Genomic DNA, 18551 nt, shown 5'->3' with positions numbered 1-18551 from the left:
TTTGCCAGCAGGCAACATTGGGGGGTGTTCCTAGAGGGGAGCAGGAATGTCCCCAACATGATGACATCACACAAAAGTGACATCATCATGTTATGGATGCAGCCCCATGGAAGGTGCCATTGGCACTGGCTGTCAAGAACCATTTTAAATGATTTTTGCAAGCTGGCACACTGATGCCCCACATGTCTGAACACCAAGTGGCAAACTCACCACTTGGAATTCAAGTGTGCATGGCCCCTACTTGCAAAAAGTATTTAAAGGGACCATTTAAGTGCTTTTTGTAAGTGGGAATGCGCATGCCTGAACTCCCACCAATCAGGGTCATGTGCTCCCGTCGATCAGCTGGAGGGCCCTTTAAATCTCACAGGAGGAAGGAAGAGGGGTGGTCACCAGTGGTCACTGTTGGGGTGGGGTTTCCCATGCCTGCCAGCCAGCCAGCAGCGAGCAAGAGCCCATGAAAATGGGGGGTCGTTGGGGACTAGCATCCCTAGTCTATTGGATCTTTTGTCTGGTCTGTTGCTCACTGAGCAAGGCTGTTTGCCTGGAGCTGATTGCAGTCCCCACCCTCTGCTGTTGCTGCTGGGAGGTGGGGGCTGTGATCTCTGAACTGTAAAGCTCCTCCTAGGCAGAGGGTAAGAGTCAAAGGACTCTTGGACTGTGGCTTTTAGCCTGGGGAATTAGGTCTGGGGACCCTGCATTATTCTAGCTCTCTTTAAACCACTAATCAGTTATGAAGGTAAAAAAACAGCAGAAGAGCAAGAGCTATCCAATATTTTGCAGAGAATGCCACATGTACGATTCTCTACCCACAGGGTAAAAATCATGGGTGTGGCTGCATGGAGCTCATGGCTCTCAGGAAGCAGGCTCATTCCCTTGAGACTAGAGTTACCAACCTCCTAAAGAAACTGAGACAGAGGGGGAGAGATATGGGGAAGAGACCTTCAGGAACTTACCAGAACAGTTCCACTCCTGTTCGGAAAGTTCTTCTGCTGTTGTGGAGAGTGAGAGTCTTCAGGTCAGAAGGTGTCAGTCTGTGGAGGATGGATGTGATTCCTTAGAAGGGACCCTTTCTTTGTGTGATGGACTGATATCATATCAGGGATACCCCTAGGGGCTGGGGGAAGATGGGCTTCTGATCGTGGGTGGATCATTAGGAATATAGAGAGTAAGGTCTGTGATGGGCATTTTGACCGCATGGTGATTTGCCTGCCTGGTGCAAAGGTTGCAGACATCACAACCTGTCTAGATAGGTTGATAGGGGAGGAGTCAGCAGTCATGGTGCACATTGGCAGTAATAACATTGGGAAATACAGTCATGTGGTCCTGGAAGAAAAATATAGGTTACTAGGCAGAAGGTTAAAGGCCAGAATGTCAAACATTCTCAGAAGCATTGCCAGTTCCACGCACAGAGCTGCAAGGAGGGTTAGATTTGTTAGGCATTGGGGAACATTTTGGGACAAGCTGAACTTGTACAAAAGAGATGAGTCTCACTTTCACCAAAAGGGATCCAGGCTGCTGGTGATTGATATTAAAAAAGATGGTCATGTTTGGCAACTATAGGGCCAAGGGAGGCAAAGGTTACTGAAGAGGAAAACACATTATAGGTGTCTATATGCCAATGCTAGAAGTTTCCAAGCCAAGGGGAGCTAGACTTCTTGGTGTCCAGTGACAATTTAGATATAGTAAGCATCTCAGAAACATGGTAGAAAAGGGGAAAATCTATGGGATGCTGTCATTCCTGGATATAAGGCAAGACAGAAAGGGATGGGTTGTTGTTAGTGTTGCATTGTACATCAAAGAGAGCATAGAATCAGATAAGAAAGCATCAGGGAAATTAACTCCCTAATAGAAGTGATATGGGGTGGAAATACTGGACTGAAAGGGTTACTTAAAAGTGGGGGTGTACTATCGCCCACCTGATCAAATCCTTAAGACTGATCTTATGATGGAGAATGAAATAAGGGAGGTGATGAAAGCAGTTAATGCTATTATATTGGAGGACTTCAACTACTGTGACAGACTGCACTTTAAAAGCTCATAAGAGCTGTATAAACATGTAATGGACTGCCTTGCAGAGCCACAGACTACTAACCATGGTGACTGAGGGGAGCTTCCACATTCAGAGGCACTAATTCTCTGAATCCCAGCGCCAGAAGGCAACATCAAGGGAAGGCCTTGGCCTCTGTCCTAATTGGTCAGCCACTGTATGAGACATAGTCCTGGACTAGATAGACTATTGGTCTGATCCAGCAGGGCTCTTCTTATGTTATATCTTAATTAGAGGTCTCATTCCTTTTCTCAACAAATACATAACAGGGGGATAAAGTAACCTCACTTTAAGTAATAGAAGGCAACATAGAGAAACCTCAGAAATAGATAAAAAGAGCACAATATAAAAAGTATCATCTGCTCAAGGCACAATCAATAGCCATACATCAAACAAGCATTTAACTGTTTCCAATTTCCTAGACAATATGCAGTCAGAAGAGGAACAATGTTGTGAAGTGGAACACCTTTCACAATTGCATTATAGAACTTATTTTCTAGGACCCATTTATTTCCTATCCCCAATCTTTTTCATAATTGTGTTTCATATTAGATATGGTTCTGATTATTGACTGTTTGTATCAGGTGATGTTCACCATTACATACTTCTGGGATTCTTGACACATATTCTGCTGGTTTTGGGAGCTTTTGTGTGACATTGCATAGAATAAAAAAACTAAGCAATGGTAGATCCTCGAGCAACAATGAGTTGTTTGTCAAAGATTCCACACCCTACAAAAAGGATATAGTATCTACAAGGACAGAACCTTTGAGCCTGTCACACTGTCTCAGCCTCAACTACATCACAGGGATGATATGATAATAAAATGTGGGAAGGAAGACTATGTATGCTGCCCTGAGCTTCTGGCAGAAAGGGTGAAATAAAAATGTGCTGGATAGATCAGTTTTGGAATCCTATCTAAAGCTGTAAGAATTTGGCAACAACCGCAATATGTTAATGTTTGACTGGATTAAGGTGGATTAACTGTGTTGTAATTTTTCTTGATTTAATGATAGATTTGACAGCTGGCTTTCTTCTCATTTAAAACTGCCTCCGAACTACCTCCTTTGCTACTCTGGAAACTACACCGATGACACTAAAAGTTGGCGGCCAGTTGAAATCTCCAGATTAATGACAAAATACCAGCATGACCAATCTGACAAGAGAATCTGTACTTCTCTTACCTTTGCTAAAAGCTGCAGCATTGAGCGAGCTTTATGGAAGACTGAGAGATTCCAGAAATGGTTGAAAGCAAAACGCCTCACCTTAGACCTAGTTCAGGTTGGTACACAGGCTTGTGAAATGCATTATGTTTGGAATCCTCTTTTCATAATGCTTGCTTTATTGTTACAGGCTGCTATTCCCCTATGCAACACACACATTAAAAGTCACAAAGAAACAATTGTAACTTTATGAGCATCTGCTATGAACTGATTAACAAAGAAGGGGAAATAATGGGCTAAATATTTGCAACTAAAACTGAGAGTTATCAGATTTGTCATTTGCCAATGGAAATTTACTAAGGTAATCACACTTTATTTATTTAAACTATTTATATCTCACAATCAATTTTTAAAAACATAAAGAACCAGCAACACAAGGTAATATGTATCAGAGCAGGTAAAAATTCCCATTAAAGGTGATAACTTCAGATAAAACTCAAGAGTCTAAAACCTAAAGTCATAAAAGCTGCATTACCACCAGTGGTGAAAACCCCATGGTAGTGGAAGCAAAAGCTTTACTCAAAGACATGAAGGAATAAGAATATTTTTGCCTTCCACCTAAAAGGCTGGTGCCAAGCAAGCTTGACGCCTCTATAGAGAGGGAGTTTTAGCATTTCAGTTCCAGAACAGATAAAGCCATGTCTCTAGAGCTAACCCACCATACTTCTGACACTCAGGAAATATAGAATTGGTCCTTTGCAGAATGTCAGTCTTACTGGGAGTCTAAACCCCACCAGATAATGATTTCTTTATGGCAAAGGAGCTATATTAAGCTCCCCCCCCCACCCCTACCATATCATGCTCTTGCCCTGAATAGGACACCGAATCAAATGTATACTTTGTGTAGTGGCAGACATAATTTGAGACAGATATGGCTTTCATAAAATTCTGAGCTATCTGCCAAAAGACCTTATCATGGATGGCTAAGTACCCCCAACCACCACCACCACAGGAACTCTCAAAACCATGCTGAGATCACTTTAGCTAGCAGAAAAGTTAAGCAGTGAAGTGGGCAGCAAGCATACCATGTCAATGCAATTGTCTTCTGCTTATAGGAATGACATAAGGGAGGGGAAAGGAAGATGTTGACTAGTAGAAAGCTGAGAGTTTAGCGCAGGAATATGTGAAGTAGTAGGTGAGCAAATTTTCAAGGAAGCTCCTATTGGTTAACAAGTCTCAATAAACAATAGGAACATGACCTTTAATCTTTTACACCAGGGTTTCCCAAACTTCCCCCCCTCCACCCGTTTATTTTTACACTTCTCCTTCATAACCCACTAAAATTTGGGGGTGGAGCCAGGAGACAGGAAATTATGTACAAACAAGCCTAAAACTCTTGCAATATTTTGTTTAGAAAAGGTAGGACAATAGTGGGATTTTGCAATGCAATTTTAAAAATAAAACATCAAGAAAAAGCACAAAGATCACATAGCAGAAAACTAAAAATATAAAATGCTCTCAGCCTGGGAAAATGGCAAGGGGTTTCAAGCTTCTCTCTCCTCCTCCTCCCCCCCCCCCCGGATCTACTCAGATTAACAATGGCAAGGGAGGGAGGGAGGGAGGGAGGGAGGAAGGAAGGAAGGAAGGAAGGAAGGAAGGAAGGAAGGAAGGAAGGAAGGAAGGAGACAGGGAAAAAGACTGTCAGAAAGAGAGAGAGAAAGAAAGAGAGGGAAAGAGAGAGAGAGGGAAAGGAAGGAAGGAAGATGGGAAAAGATTGACAGAGAGAGAGAGGAGAGGGAAGACAGGGGGAAAGACTGACTGATAGAGAGGGAGGGAGGGAGAGAGAGAGAGAGAGAGAGAGAGAGAGAGAGAGAAAGAAAGAAAGAAAGAAAGAAAGAAAGAAAGAAAGAAAGAAAGAAAGAAAGAAAGAAAGAAAGAAAGAAAGAAAGAAAGAGTGATGCGATGGGGGAAGGTCAGGGGATGGGAGGCCCCATGAACTAGCATCGAGGCCTGCGTGGCCTGGTGGCCATTGGGAAACACCATTTTAGATCCACCTACTCAGCATTGGTGCCGGGGACTTTGTCAAAAGGCAAACCAGCATTTGTGTCTTGACTGATTTCAGTTCCATTCTGTAGGTGGTGCGTCATATCAAAGGATGGTACTGAAGGGCCTCCAGGAAGAATTCCTCCAGACATAGGCATGGTATAGAGCCCTGTGTCGTACTCCATCAGCATCAGGCACAATCTAGTGGCCCAGAGCTCAAAGGCACAAGACTAGGACTCTTGAGTTTCTTTAAACTGTCATCCTTCTATAGCAATACATTTTATGCAGCAGGAATTCTGCAGGCCTTTTTACTTAATTCCTTATGAATCACACAGTTAAGAGAAGATCTTGTATTCTGCCCACAGTTCCTGCAGTCTCAGGATCATGGTTGGGCACTTGCTGACTCTTCTGAACAGGAGGGAAAAGCTAATGAGACAAGAGTTGTGAAAAGCTTACAAATAACTCAAAGCAGCAAAAACCATCAGTTGGAATAAACAGGCTGAAAAGTACACAAACTGAGGGAGCAAAACTTAAGTGATCAAGAATTGTTCTCAGCCAAATAAGCAGCAAAGGAATTATCTCAGCATTCCTCCTAAATGGAGGATATGGGGGAATGGTTACCTGAGGAGGGCTTTCATTGAATTAAATGAAGCCAGTTGTTATATTTGCCTCTAATGCACATAGAAAGGTTCATTGTCAGCTGTTAGAAACAAAAAAAAGCTTTACTGCTGAGAAACTATGCATTGCGTATTTTCCATTTTCTAAGTATTGATGTTGCTAGAAACCACTTTTGTCTGTGCAAAGGAAAAATATCATCTCTGCATACATGCATTGATACGGTCGACCTTGAGGTGTTGGCCCACCGCCTTGCCAACGCATGGATTCAGGAATTAGCCTTTCAGTTGTTGACCTCCTTTCTCCATGGTCGGGGACAGAGGGTAGCACTCGTGGGGGAATTGTTCCAGCGGCACTCACTAGAATGTGGAGTGCCGCAGGGGGCAATTCTTTCCCCGATGCTATTTAATATCTACCCAGATGGTCCGAAGATATGGGCTGGGCTGTCACCAATATGCTGACGACACCCAACTCTATCTGCTTATGGATGGCTGCCCAGACTCTGCCCCTGAAGAACTGGGTGAGATATTGCAGGCCGTGGCTGGTTGGTTGCCTCAGAGCCGGCTGAAACTGAATCTGTCAAAGACAGAAGTCCTGTGTCTGGGTCAGAAGGGGGTGGGGAGTGGGATCAGACTCCCACCCTTCAATGGCACCCAACTGACGCCATCAACAGAGGTGAAGAGCCTGGGGGTGTTCCTGGATGCCTCTTTATCTATGGAGGCACAGGTCACCGCCACTGCAAGGGCTGCCTTTTTCCATCTGAGGTGGGCCCAGCAGTTGGTCCCCTACCCTACTTACCATGATCTAGCCACAGTGATTCATGCAACGATCACTTCCAGATTAAACTATTGTAACTCTCTGTATGTGCTGGTTGTCATATCTCACACAAAAAAACCCCACCCCAAAGTAGACTGAAAGAGTCCCCCCCCACCCCCCAGTGCTTGTATGTTTTCTAATGCTCAGCACAGGGTGAGAGTCCAAAACCAGCTCTACCAATATAGTGGATTGGAGCAAGTAGACCTGTACTCCAGAGGCCAAGTTTACTAATATAGCAGAAAGGGGTAGATCTCTTCTCCAGAGGCCATGTCTACCAGTATAGTGGAAAGGGGTGGGCAGACCTGTTCTCCAGAGGCCAGGTTGACCAATATAGTGGAAAGAAGTGAGTGAAATTTGACTTGATTCTGTTTTCTCTTATAATGTTTACATTATTCTTAATGTATAGTGTAATTTAAAATAATATATTCTGATATTTTTACATGGTTATGGAAGTAATCTTCTAAAAACCAATTTACATGATACTCTCAACTTAAATGCTACTAGCTTTTTTCAGTCATGGGGTAGAATTTCTGATCACAACACTGTGGAGCTTAGAGGGAACATTGCACCCAAGTAGAAGAAGAAGAAGATATTGGATTTATATCCCGCCCTCCACTCCGAAGAGTCTCAGAGCGGCTCACAATCTCCTTTACCTTCCTCCCCCACAACAAACACCCTGTGAGGTGGGTGGGGCTGGAGAGGGCTCTCACAGCAGCTGCCCTTTCAAGGACAACTTCTGCCAGAGCTATGGCTGACCCAAGGCCATTCCAGCAGGTGCAAGTGGAGGAGTGGGGAATCAAACCCGGTTCTCCCAGATAAGAGTCCGCACACTTAACCACTACACCAAACTGGCAAGGACTTCAAGCAGGTGTATCATATCTCCTCCAACAACTGTTTCCCCTTTCCCTTCCTTAAAACCCCCAATAGTCTCTCCCCTTTTCTTGCTTCCTCTTCTTCTTTCTGTTCACTAGCCAACTTGTATTTATCTGCCCCCCCCCCCCCGATTTCCCTGCTTCCCTGCTCCTAGCAGGCTCTACTTGGGAAAACTATGGCCCAGTTGCATGGTGCTGACCATTGGCCAGGTCCAGTTGCCTAATGCCAGCTTCAGGGCCAGGCTACACAGCAGGGAACCTTCAAGGACTTGGGGGGTACCCATTTTCCATGTATCCCCTTCCCCACACTATTTTCTTTTTCCCTTCTACTGGCAACACCCATATTTTTTACCTTTCTCTGCATCCTTCTGTCCTTCCCACTTACCAGTCTGTCCCCATCTTTACCTATATTTATTTATTTTATTTATGGTTTTCTCCATAGTGGTGATCCAGAACAGCTCACATCATTCTCAGATCCTCCATTTTATCATCACAGTAATTCTGTGAGGTGGGTTAGGCCCAAGGTCACCCAATGAGCACCATGACAGAACTGGGCTTGAACCCAGATATTAATCTAAACCTCAAACCACTACACCACATTAGTTTTTGTGCAGTGGCTGCTGTTGAACAGCAGCAAGCAGCAGGTATGTAGGAGTTATTTTAGTGGCATAGTATCAAGTCACATGGTGGTTGCTGGCAAGCCTGGCCCCAATGAGTTTTCCCTCAAATGTGAAAACAGCCTAGAAAAGGCTAGATATCATTTTTCCTGTAATTGGGATGTTTTTTAAAAAATCCCCATTCTCATTTTCATGCAAACTGGTTTGTTGAAAAAAAAATCTCATCTATCTTCCCATGGTCCCATTGTGCAGAACTGTTGAGCCACACTCTGTTCAGAATGTATTTATTTAAACATATATATTCCACCTTTCCCCATACTTCAAAATGGCTTAAATAATAGTTTAAAACTTTATTTTGTTAAAACCAACAATAAAATAGTATTTGACAAAATTTACTTATCTCTATTTAAAATCTGTGCAGTATTTTTTTTTAAAGCTAATGCTATTGAGACAGAGAAAAAGACAGCATAGTGTAATGATGAGCTAAAGTTTGACATGTTTCAAATTTTCCCTCTGCTATTATCTCCTCTCAACCACAACCACAGCTGCTCCCCCTGGCCACAGTATGAGATAATACTGACTAGGGATGGGCAAAAACCGCAAAACAAACTGAATTTTTACTCAAACTGGGCAGATTTGTGGTTTGTTTTGACCTGGTTTGTTTGCCTGCACCATTCCTGAACCAACAACAAACTGCCATTTTTTTCCATGGAGGTTTGGGTGGTTGGTTTGTTGGCCAGACAGCCTGGCACCGATTCAATCAATTCCTAGGCAATGCTGGGGGTGGACTTGTGGAGAGCCCTAGAAACACCAAAAGTAGTTGTCCATAGCTTGATTGTCAGCTCTGGAAGCCAACCATGGAGCTCCCATTCTGCTGTATGGGAACAGATTTTACACCACACCCTGTTTTCACTTTGCAGCAGGAAGAGTTAGTCCTCCAGTGAGAGTCTGGAGGAGAATTACTTCTACTGGATGATTCAGGGGGAGGCTTTGAGGGACTCCTTTTCCCACAAACAGTGGCACATTATTTTAAAACACCTCTCTTGGCTGGGAAGGTGTTCCTTGCTCTGGTTTCAGGGATTATTCCATTTATATATAAATCACCCTCACCTTCCCCAGCAGCATATCATTCAGCATAGGCAGTTAAAGAGAGTATAGTGATTTAATATAGGCAATAAAATGCTGTTAAACCAGGAGGTCTAACGCCAGAGCTCCTTTGCCACTGCCATGTTTTGCTGAAGTTTCAGGGACCTGAGCCACAATTGAGCTTCTCTGGAGGCTCCTGTTTTGGCAAGCTATAGCTTGAACATCCCAAATCCAATCTTTGCCAAACTTGGAGGGCAGGCAGAAGAAAGCTTGCTGCAGATGGTACATGTTTGTTCACCCCTTCAAAGAAATGTAACAGGTTAGTGAGGCAAGATCTTCCCTTACAGAACCCATGCTGAGTCTTCCTCAATAACCCGTGTTCATCAATGTGCCTACTCATTGCCCCCCCAGTCGGAAGAACGAGACAATGCCATATTTGGATGGAAAACAGGGCAACTTTATTGAGCTGAACAGCATGGGGCAAAACTAACAAACTGCCGGACAGGCCAAGGGAGACACCCCAGGACCCTTCCCTGTCCGGAAGGGCGAGCCACCCTGCCCCCGGCCGCAGCCAGCTAGAAGCGGCTGCTGCCAGGCCGGCACCGGCCAGGTATACACCCCACGGCACGGCCGCCCACCCAGGGACGGCCTGCCCGAAGAGGCGACCCGATAGCAGGCAAGACAGCAGAGGGCCGTAGAACCCCGCTACTGTCCCATCCCGCTACTTCCCTAAATCAGGGAAAACCGTGGGTGCTCACCGAAACCTGAAAACCAACTTAAAGACCCGCCAATAAAGTTACCGATTAAAACCCAACCTAAATTCAAATAGTACAAGGTAGGCGAAAAACATCCCAGCAAAGGCCAATCAGATGGGATGAAAAAATTCCTACCTGGCACCGAAAACCGGCGACCGGAAAACCTGTACTATTAAAGGGAGGGAGGGAGGGCCGAAACACACAGCGAAGTGTGTGTAGGAGGGCGAGGCTGGGCTTATAAAGCCCCAGCCCCCGCCCTGCACAATCCCCGGATGGGCGGGAAGCGTTGCCTCGCTCCATCCGGGGAGGCAAACGCAGCCCCCGCCCACAGCCTCCTGCGGCGGTGCGGTCAGGTAAGGGCCGGATTGCCCGCCCAGTCGGAAGAACGAGACAAAGCCATATTTGGATGGAAAACAGGGCAACTTTATTGAGCTGAACAGCATGGGGCAAAACTAACAAACTGCCGGACAGGCCAAGGGAGACACCCCAGGTCCCTTCCCTGTCTGGAAGGGCGATCCACCCTGCCCCCGGCCGCAGCCAGCTAGAAGCGGCTGCTGCCAGGCCGGCACTGGCCAGGTATACACCCCACGGCACGGCCGCCCACCCAGGGACGGCCTGCCTGAAGAGGCGACCCGATAGCGGGCAAGACAGCAGAGGGCCATAGAACCCTGCTACTGTCCCATCCCGCTACTTCCCTAAATCAGGGAAAACCGTGGGTGCTCACCGAAACCTGAAAACCAACTTAAACACCCACCAACCCAGGGCCAAGCCTCAGCTTAGGCCACTGGGCCCACCGGCAGGCCTAAAGCCTGCCGAAGCCCCAGCTGTAGCTCGCCCAAAAACGCCCTGTTTCCTGCCACGGACAGGTGGACTCCGTCCTGCCGGTACAGGTCCGCCCGATCCGACCTGATGGCAGGGTGTGGGACAAAAAGGCCAAGGCCCTCCCGGAGCGCATTCCTAATCGCTCTGTTGGCCTTGCGCCTGGCTCTCTCTAACCCCACGGGGTCCCAAGCCGCTCTCCACACCCGCCGCGGAAGAATGGCGGACCAAAGTAACCGCACCTCGGGCCACCTGCTCCGGATCACCTTGAGGTCCTCGATTACCTGAAGTGACAGGGCCCTCCCCTGCACCAGGCCCAAATCATTGCCTCCCAGGTGAATAAGCAAGATGTGTGGCGGAGGACCGTTCCTCCCCATAAACAAGAGTGGCAGGAGCCCGTCCCAGCGAAGGCCCCGACGGCCCTGCCACTCAACGACCGCCCACTCACTAAGCCCCAACTGCGATCCCAAACTTGAACGCCGGGCTTGGTGGGCGGCCCAAAAAACCATGCTGTGGCCGGCGATCAGTATCCTCCACCTCTCGCCCTGCGCCACAGCACCTAAAACAGAAGAAAATAACAATGTTAAAACCAGCCCAGCTAAAACTTGCCAGGCAGCACGGGACGAACGTAGCCCTTGTACGCCGAAGACCGCCATCTCCCAACATGTTGTATGGCCGGCCCCGGTACCCCATGGCCGCAGCAGTGGACGCCGCCCCAATCCTAAATGAATGGGTCCCAAACCGAAATCCCGACAACCCAAGCTTGTCCAAGGCTTGGCTGGTCATGGACCAAAATTGGAATTTGGTTAACGGGGAGCCATCTTCGTGCCGGAAAAAGGGGCCGGCATCGTCACCCCGCACAGCAATGTACTCGGCCAAAGCTAAAACAGGGCAAATATCACGATCATGGCACGAGCCCAATGTAATCGTGACGCCCCGCTGCCTCTGGTCAGTCTTAGACCTGTGCATCCTTAAGGCTGCGGAGTCCCCTGTAATTTCAACATCTCCAGCCTGGAGAGCCCAGCCAGAACAAGCATTCCGCGAGCGGACCACCAACTCGCTGACTCTAAGCGCGCCAAAAAAGGCGGACATGGCGGCTGCCTGAAACAAAGCAGCCTCAAATTTAGAATAACAAACAACTGGCCATAATTTGCGGAAACCTTTCAACACCTCAGGGGAAAAGGGGTGCCGTGTATCAGGCCGCGGGCCTTGCTCACGGGCCCAGCCCTCCAACATTTTACGAATTCTGAAGTCATCAGAGGCATCAGCTACCCCCTTCACCTTGCTGGTGAACGCCAGTGCCGCCAACTTGGCCCTAATGGTCCTTACCACCAGCCCCTTACCTTTCAACTCAACGTAGAACTGCATGAGATGAGCTGCTGGAATCGGCCAAAGGTCGGCCAATCCTACCTGCTCCCTGAAGGCCGTGAACTGCTCAACGGAGCGATCATAGGCCTTACGGGTAGAGGGGGCTAGGGCCAGCATCATGGCCCGGTTGGCCTCGACTCTCCAAGCCGCCACATCTCTGGGGGCATCCGAGCCGGCAGGAGGTCGGCCCCTGGTGTGAGAAGTTGAAACCGCTCCATCTGCCGACGAGACAGAGCGTCCGCGACCCCGTTGCACACACCAGGCACGTGCTTGGCGAGGAACAAAATGTTTAACCTTAAACAACACAGGGTAAAAAAGCGAACAAGGCGCATAACCGGCACTGACTTGGACGTGAGGGTATTAATCACCTGGACCACAGCCATGTTGTCGCACCAAAAGTGAACAACATGGTTGGCCAATTCCTCACCCCACAATCGTACCGCAACCACAATTGGGAAAAATTCCAAAAACGTTAAATTACGGCAAAGGTCCGTATCCAACCAAGTGGCGGGCCAAGACTCAGCACACCATCGGCCACGGAAATAGACCCCAAAACCAACAGCGCCAGCAGCGTCGGACATAATCTGCAGATCGGCCTCAATCCGCATATCCTCCCGCCAAAAGGAAACCCCGTTGAAGTCAGAAAGAAATTGTTTCCACACCTCGAGGTCCTCCCGCATACCTCTGCTGATTCTGACCCGATGATGAGGGAGACGTAAAGAACACATGGCGTCATATAGGCGCCGCAAAAACGGCCTCCCAGGGGCCACCACTTTGCAAGCAAAGCTAAGGTGGCCCACAACCTGCTTGAGCTCTAGGAGAGAAACCTTGCGTTTGCCCTTCAACCCAGCGAGCTTCTGACGGAGGCCCTCGATTTTTTCAGCTGGGAGGCGGGACGCCTGCTTGATTGTATCCAGCTCAATACCTAAAAAGGTCAGAACACAGGAGGGGCCCTCCATCTTCTCGTGAGCCAGCGGGATGCCAAGGTCCTCAGATAATTGGAGGAAGGAACGAAGAAGCTGCCCACACTGGCCAGAACCCCTGGGGCCCACGAACAAAAAATCATCCAGGTAATGAACGGTGTTGGCGGAGCCAACCCGCTCACGAAGAGCCCATTCTAAGAAAGTGCTAAAGCGTTCGAAAGCCGAACACGAAATAGCACACCCCATGGGCAGTGCCCGGTCCATGTAAAACTTACCGTCGAACATAAAGCCCAGGAGCTCAAAATCGTCCGGGTGCACCGGCAACAGGCGAAATGCAGACTTTATGTCGCACTTAGGCAGCTCAGCACCAATCCCACAGCGCCGAACGACCTTGACAGCCTGGTCGAAGGAAGTATAGCGGACAGTGCACAGGAAATCGGGAATGGCGTCATTCACCGACCCACCCCTGGGGTAAGATAGGTGGTGAATTAGCCGAAATTCTCCGGGGGCCTTTTTGGGAACTACACCCAAAGGTGAAACCCGCAAATTAGGAACAGGAGGGGCATCGAAAGGGCCCAACACCCTGCCCTCAGCGCACTCCTTCGAAATCTTTTCCCTAACAACTCGTTCCATCCCTTTAACGGACATCAAATTCTTAGCCATACAGGGTCCACGTGGACCCTGAAATGGAATACGAAAACCAAACAAAAACCTTCCCGTAAGTAATCTCTATCACTCACTCTAGGATAGCTCGCTAAAATTTTACCGAGAACTCTCACTTTGATGGGGCTGGGACCCTTTACCAGAACCATGGGCTCCGGCCCCGCCCCCCGGCCTCTTGGGGCCACTCCGGGGCTTGGACCTGCTGCATGCAGACAAGGCATGCGAGCCCCCGCACAGTGGGCACTCGTGCTTGTACTTGCAGGTCTTACGGTTGCAACCCCCCTGGGACGAGTACTCCCAGCACAAAAGCCAGGGTTGAACTGACTGCCCCGCACCAACGTGGGGACCAGACGCACCAGCCTGCCTACTCACCAGGTGCCCACTGTCCGACCTGTCCCCTGCATTAGGCTTAGCAGGGGACATGAGCTGCAGCCAAAGCTGCTGATTTATCTGGTCCCAAGGCATGGTGGGGTTGAGAGCAGCCCTCATCCGGAACTCCTCGTCGTACTGCAGCCACGCAGCTCCCGAGAAGTCCATGTACGCCTTGTAGACAATATCACAATACTGGAATAGCGGTGCAGCCCATAAAGGCTGTGCACGCGCTATTACACCAGCATAGATTAGAAATCTGGGCAACCAGTTTGCCCAATTCCTTTCAACCTTCCTGCGTTTGATCTTTTCTTTGTCTCTCTCATCCAATTCGCCTTTGTCCTTCTTCTCCAGCTCCCTGTAAAGAAGGCCAAAGACGTCCACATACTCACCCCTGAGTATCTTTTCACAAGTGGCCACCGTCAAGTGGTCACCCAATGGCATGGCCGTGTCACCAAAGAGGCGACACTGGAACGGGACCGACCCAATTGAGGCTGGGGGCCAACCACCCAAACCACTGGAGGTACTAGGCCAACCAAGAGGCCATTGACCCCCTCACAACTGGCCCCATGGCAGAGATCCATCTTGAATGGCCTGGCCACCCAAACTTTGGGACATAGATGGGGGGCAGGGCGCTGGAGAGGCGGACGTAGCACCCCACGGCAGGATCTGGCCCTGCCCACAAGGTCCCCAACTACCACTTGCGGCCAAAGAACCCAAGGACCCCGTGGTGGCACCCAGTCCAACTGAGGTTGACGGGAGAGAAGCTGCAGGCTGATAAAGGGGGCCCCAAACGCCCCATGGCCAAGAGCCCGCCGGCCCAGACCCGCCCAGCTTACCTTCTTGACCAGGCACGCCAACCGCAAGCACTACGGGTGTAGTCCCACTGCGATCATCGGGACGCTCAGGGCCCTCCGCAGGAACAACCCCATCATCGGAGTCCGAGGTATGATCAACAGGAACGTGAGTCGGCTCGCTGGACGGGCCAGGCCGCCATGTCCTGTAAGGTAGAAAGCCGGGCAAGGACCTCTTCCTCGAAAGCCCTTGTGGACGCCCTTGCGACTTTCCGCCCCCGGGGCAACCCAGATGTACCAGGGTCAAGACCATGTTGGCGCTCTAACGCAGCCAAATGATCAACAATGGCCTGCCTAGTATTAGTCTCCATCTCCAACCCAGGGCCTTGGGCCTTCGCGGGCTGCTTGCCTTTGGAAGTCCCCTGGCCCTTCTTGGGAGGCATTGCAAGACCAACAGGAAATAACCACTGAACACTGGCCAACCCACCCGGCTCTCAAGGCTTCTCTGCCTAGAACCAGTACAGCAGGTCCAAATGCCAGTGGGTAATAGGTGAGACCCCGGCCAAGTTCCCAGGCAACACAGCCCAGGGCAACCCCAAAAGCAGCCAGCAGGGAGAAAAACCTTCAGGAAAATGGAAGCTGCCTCCTACTGAATCAGCCCCAGGGAGCCACTAAGAAACCAAAAAGCACTGAACCAGTGCCCAAATGGCGCTCCCAAAAACACCGCCCAAGCCCTCAGCGGCTCAAACGCCACCGTTACCGCCAGTTACAAAGCGCCGTCCAGCTGGAGCCAGCAACCGCCGCAGCAAAGGAAAAGCCGTCGCTCCACGCAGCCGCTCCCAGGAAAGTAGAGGAACACAGCTGACAGGGGGAGGAAGCCGCCGCGGCACAAACGCCGCTGACGACGACGACGCTGACAAGCAGGAGGGCCAGAGAAGATCGCCTCCGCCGCTACAGGCCGCATCGAGAGGAAGCCGACGAGATCCCGAACTGACCCAAAACACGCGGCGAAGTGCGTGTAGGAGGGCGAGGCTGGGCTTATAAAGCCCCAGCCCCTGCCCTGCACAATCCCCGGATGGGCGGGAAGCGTTGCCTCGCTCCATCTGGGGAGGCAAACGCGGCCCCCGCCCACAGCCTCTTGCGGCGGCGCGGTCAGGTAAGGGCCGGATTCTGTCCTTGATAATGCTTTCTACCAACTTTCCCGGTATTGAAGTCAGACTGACTGGCCTGTAATTTCCTGGATCTCCGCTGAAACCCTTTTTAAAGATGGGGGTGACATTTGCTACCTTCCAGTCCTCAGGAATGGAGGCAGATTTCAATGAAAGATTACAGATTTTTGTTAGAAGATCCACAAGTTCAACTTTGAGTTCTTTCAGAACTCTCGGATGTATGCCATCCGGACCCGGTGACTTATTAGTTTTTAATTTGTCTATCAGTTGTAGGACTTCCTCTTTTGTCACCTCAATCTGACTCAGGTCTTTCAACACCCCTTCCAAAATTAGTGGTTCTGGGGTGGGCAAAAAGCTCTCATCTTCCACAATGAAGACGGAGGCAAAAAATTCATTCAGCTTCTCAGCCATTTCCCTATCCTCCTTCAGTAATCCTTTTACCCCATGGGGCTTACAGTAAGCCCTGTACTAAGAGCCCTATAAGCTTTTGGATAATTGGCTACATCAGGGGTGTGTGGCCTAATATGCAAAGGAGTTCCTGCTACAAAAAAAGCCCTGAATCTGACTCTGCATAAGATTGCATTTTAATTGCGGCACAATGGACTTCTGAAACAGGAATCATCTATCTGAGTAACTGAAGGGTAAGCATAGTTGGATAACTATACCTCATTCATCAGTACGGTTGCCAAGTCTAATTCAGAAAATATGTGGGGACTTTGGGGGTGGAGCCAGGAGACTTTTAGGGCAGAGCCAGACTTTCCCATTTCCAAAATAAATACATAAAAATACAGCAGTGCCGTTCACCTGAATAGTCATCATTTCCTCATCCCCCAATAGCTGCAATTCTAATAAATAAAAGTGTAAACACAAAAAAAGCACCCAAAATGCACAGAGTTTGCAAGCTCACATTTTTGTGATCTCACTGGGGCTTTACTCACAGGAACTGCTCTTCTTCAGGCTAACACTGGCAAATAAAAAGAGAGGTGAAGTTTTCCTCCATCCCATAAACAGGCTCCTATATAAAGACTCTGAAAACAATGCAAAACAAACACAGAGACAGACACATACTATTACTGGCTCCCCTACAAAGACTTCTGAAAAGTACAGGAGTACACACACACTTACTTGCTCTGAAATGAAAGCAAAACAAATGGAGGTGCTGTGCTCTGGTGAGGCTCTGCTGCTGACCCTTCCCCATGAAGTACTTCCTGCTCAAATTTTTAAAGGGACACACACACATTTTAAAACCAGGCCTGTTTGCAGGTTTTTAAACCTGCCAGAGATCTAGAGGTACATGGTGGTTGTAGGGGTGAGGCTTTCCGCTACTGGCCAGCTGGCTGGGGATGGGGGAGCCTGTAAAACCAGGGATCCCCTGCTGGGACTTGGGGATTGGAAAGCCTCATCAGTTTCATCAATGTGCATATCTTTACAGCGAAGTACAGGCCACCACTACGTTGTCCTGCTTTGTTCTTTCCTTTTACAGAACTGTGACAAAGCAGCCACAATATTTTGGTCACTAGAACAAGCAGCATAGAAGGCAGTTTCATCTCCAGAAACATGGAAGAGCCAACCTGTAATGCTGAGTGGGGATTTGGGGAAGGGACATGGTTCAGTGGTACAGCATCTGCTTAGCATGCAGAAGGTCCAACATTTAATCTCTGACATCTCCAGTAAAAAAGATCAGACAGTAGATGATGTGAAAGTCCTTTGCTTGAGATACTGGAGAGCTGCTGGCTGTCAAAGTAGACAACATTGACCTAGATAGACTAAAGGTCTAATTCAGTATAAGGCAGCTTCATGTATGTGCATGGTTAAGGTAAGTAAAGTCATTCTGTCAGGGCATTGTATTTTCTCCACCTTCCTCCTCTTTGCTGCTCTTCTGTGGAAATTTTTAAAGGGATAACAAATATTTAATAGCTGACACCATTATTTACCTTTAATGTTGGGTAATCACATATATACTACCTGTAACCACAGATTTTCATTTAGCTTTGTTAATGAATAAGCACTAATAAACCCACAGTAACATTCTAACCAGTTGAACCAAAATCCTCTCAAGTGATGTACTTGATCCTCTTTTATACATACGTTTATTACAGATTCAGCAATACACATATATACACATAATAAATAGAAATAATAAGTTAAATTACAATGCCTTGAAAAATACATAAGGTCAAATCTATTGACTACTGAAGTATAAGGTCTGTTTGTACATACAAACATGTCTGTCCTGCTGACTTAAGAACATCAGAACATAAGAGAAGCCATGTTAGATCAGGCCAATGGCCCATCCAGTCCAACACTCTGTGTCACACAGTGGCCAAAAAAAATTATATATATATACACACACAGACATATACACACTGTGGCTAATAGCCACTGATGGACCTCTGCTCCATATTTTTATCTAACCCCCTCTTGAAGGTGGC

The 18551-nt window shown here is 48.3% G+C and overlaps 1 protein-coding gene across 1 annotated transcript in view; it reads left to right on the top strand.

Moving 5' to 3' along the window:
* The window catches only part of DIPK2B (divergent protein kinase domain 2B), a 58750-nt gene that overhangs the window by 11976 nt on the left and 28223 nt on the right, over positions 1 to 18551 (top strand). The window contains exon 2 of the mRNA XM_060234180.1: positions 3064 to 3328. Coding sequence (XP_060090163.1) covers positions 3064 to 3328 — 265 coding nt within the window. The remainder of the gene's footprint in view (positions 1 to 3063; positions 3329 to 18551) is intronic.

The sequence above is a fragment of the Heteronotia binoei genome, chromosome 3, assembly GCF_032191835.1.
Source record: "Heteronotia binoei isolate CCM8104 ecotype False Entrance Well chromosome 3, APGP_CSIRO_Hbin_v1, whole genome shotgun sequence".
Lineage (NCBI taxonomy): Eukaryota > Metazoa > Chordata > Lepidosauria > Squamata > Gekkonidae > Heteronotia > Heteronotia binoei.
The sequence above is the reverse complement of the archived record's forward strand: the minus strand, read 5'-3'. Positions and strand labels throughout refer to the sequence as shown.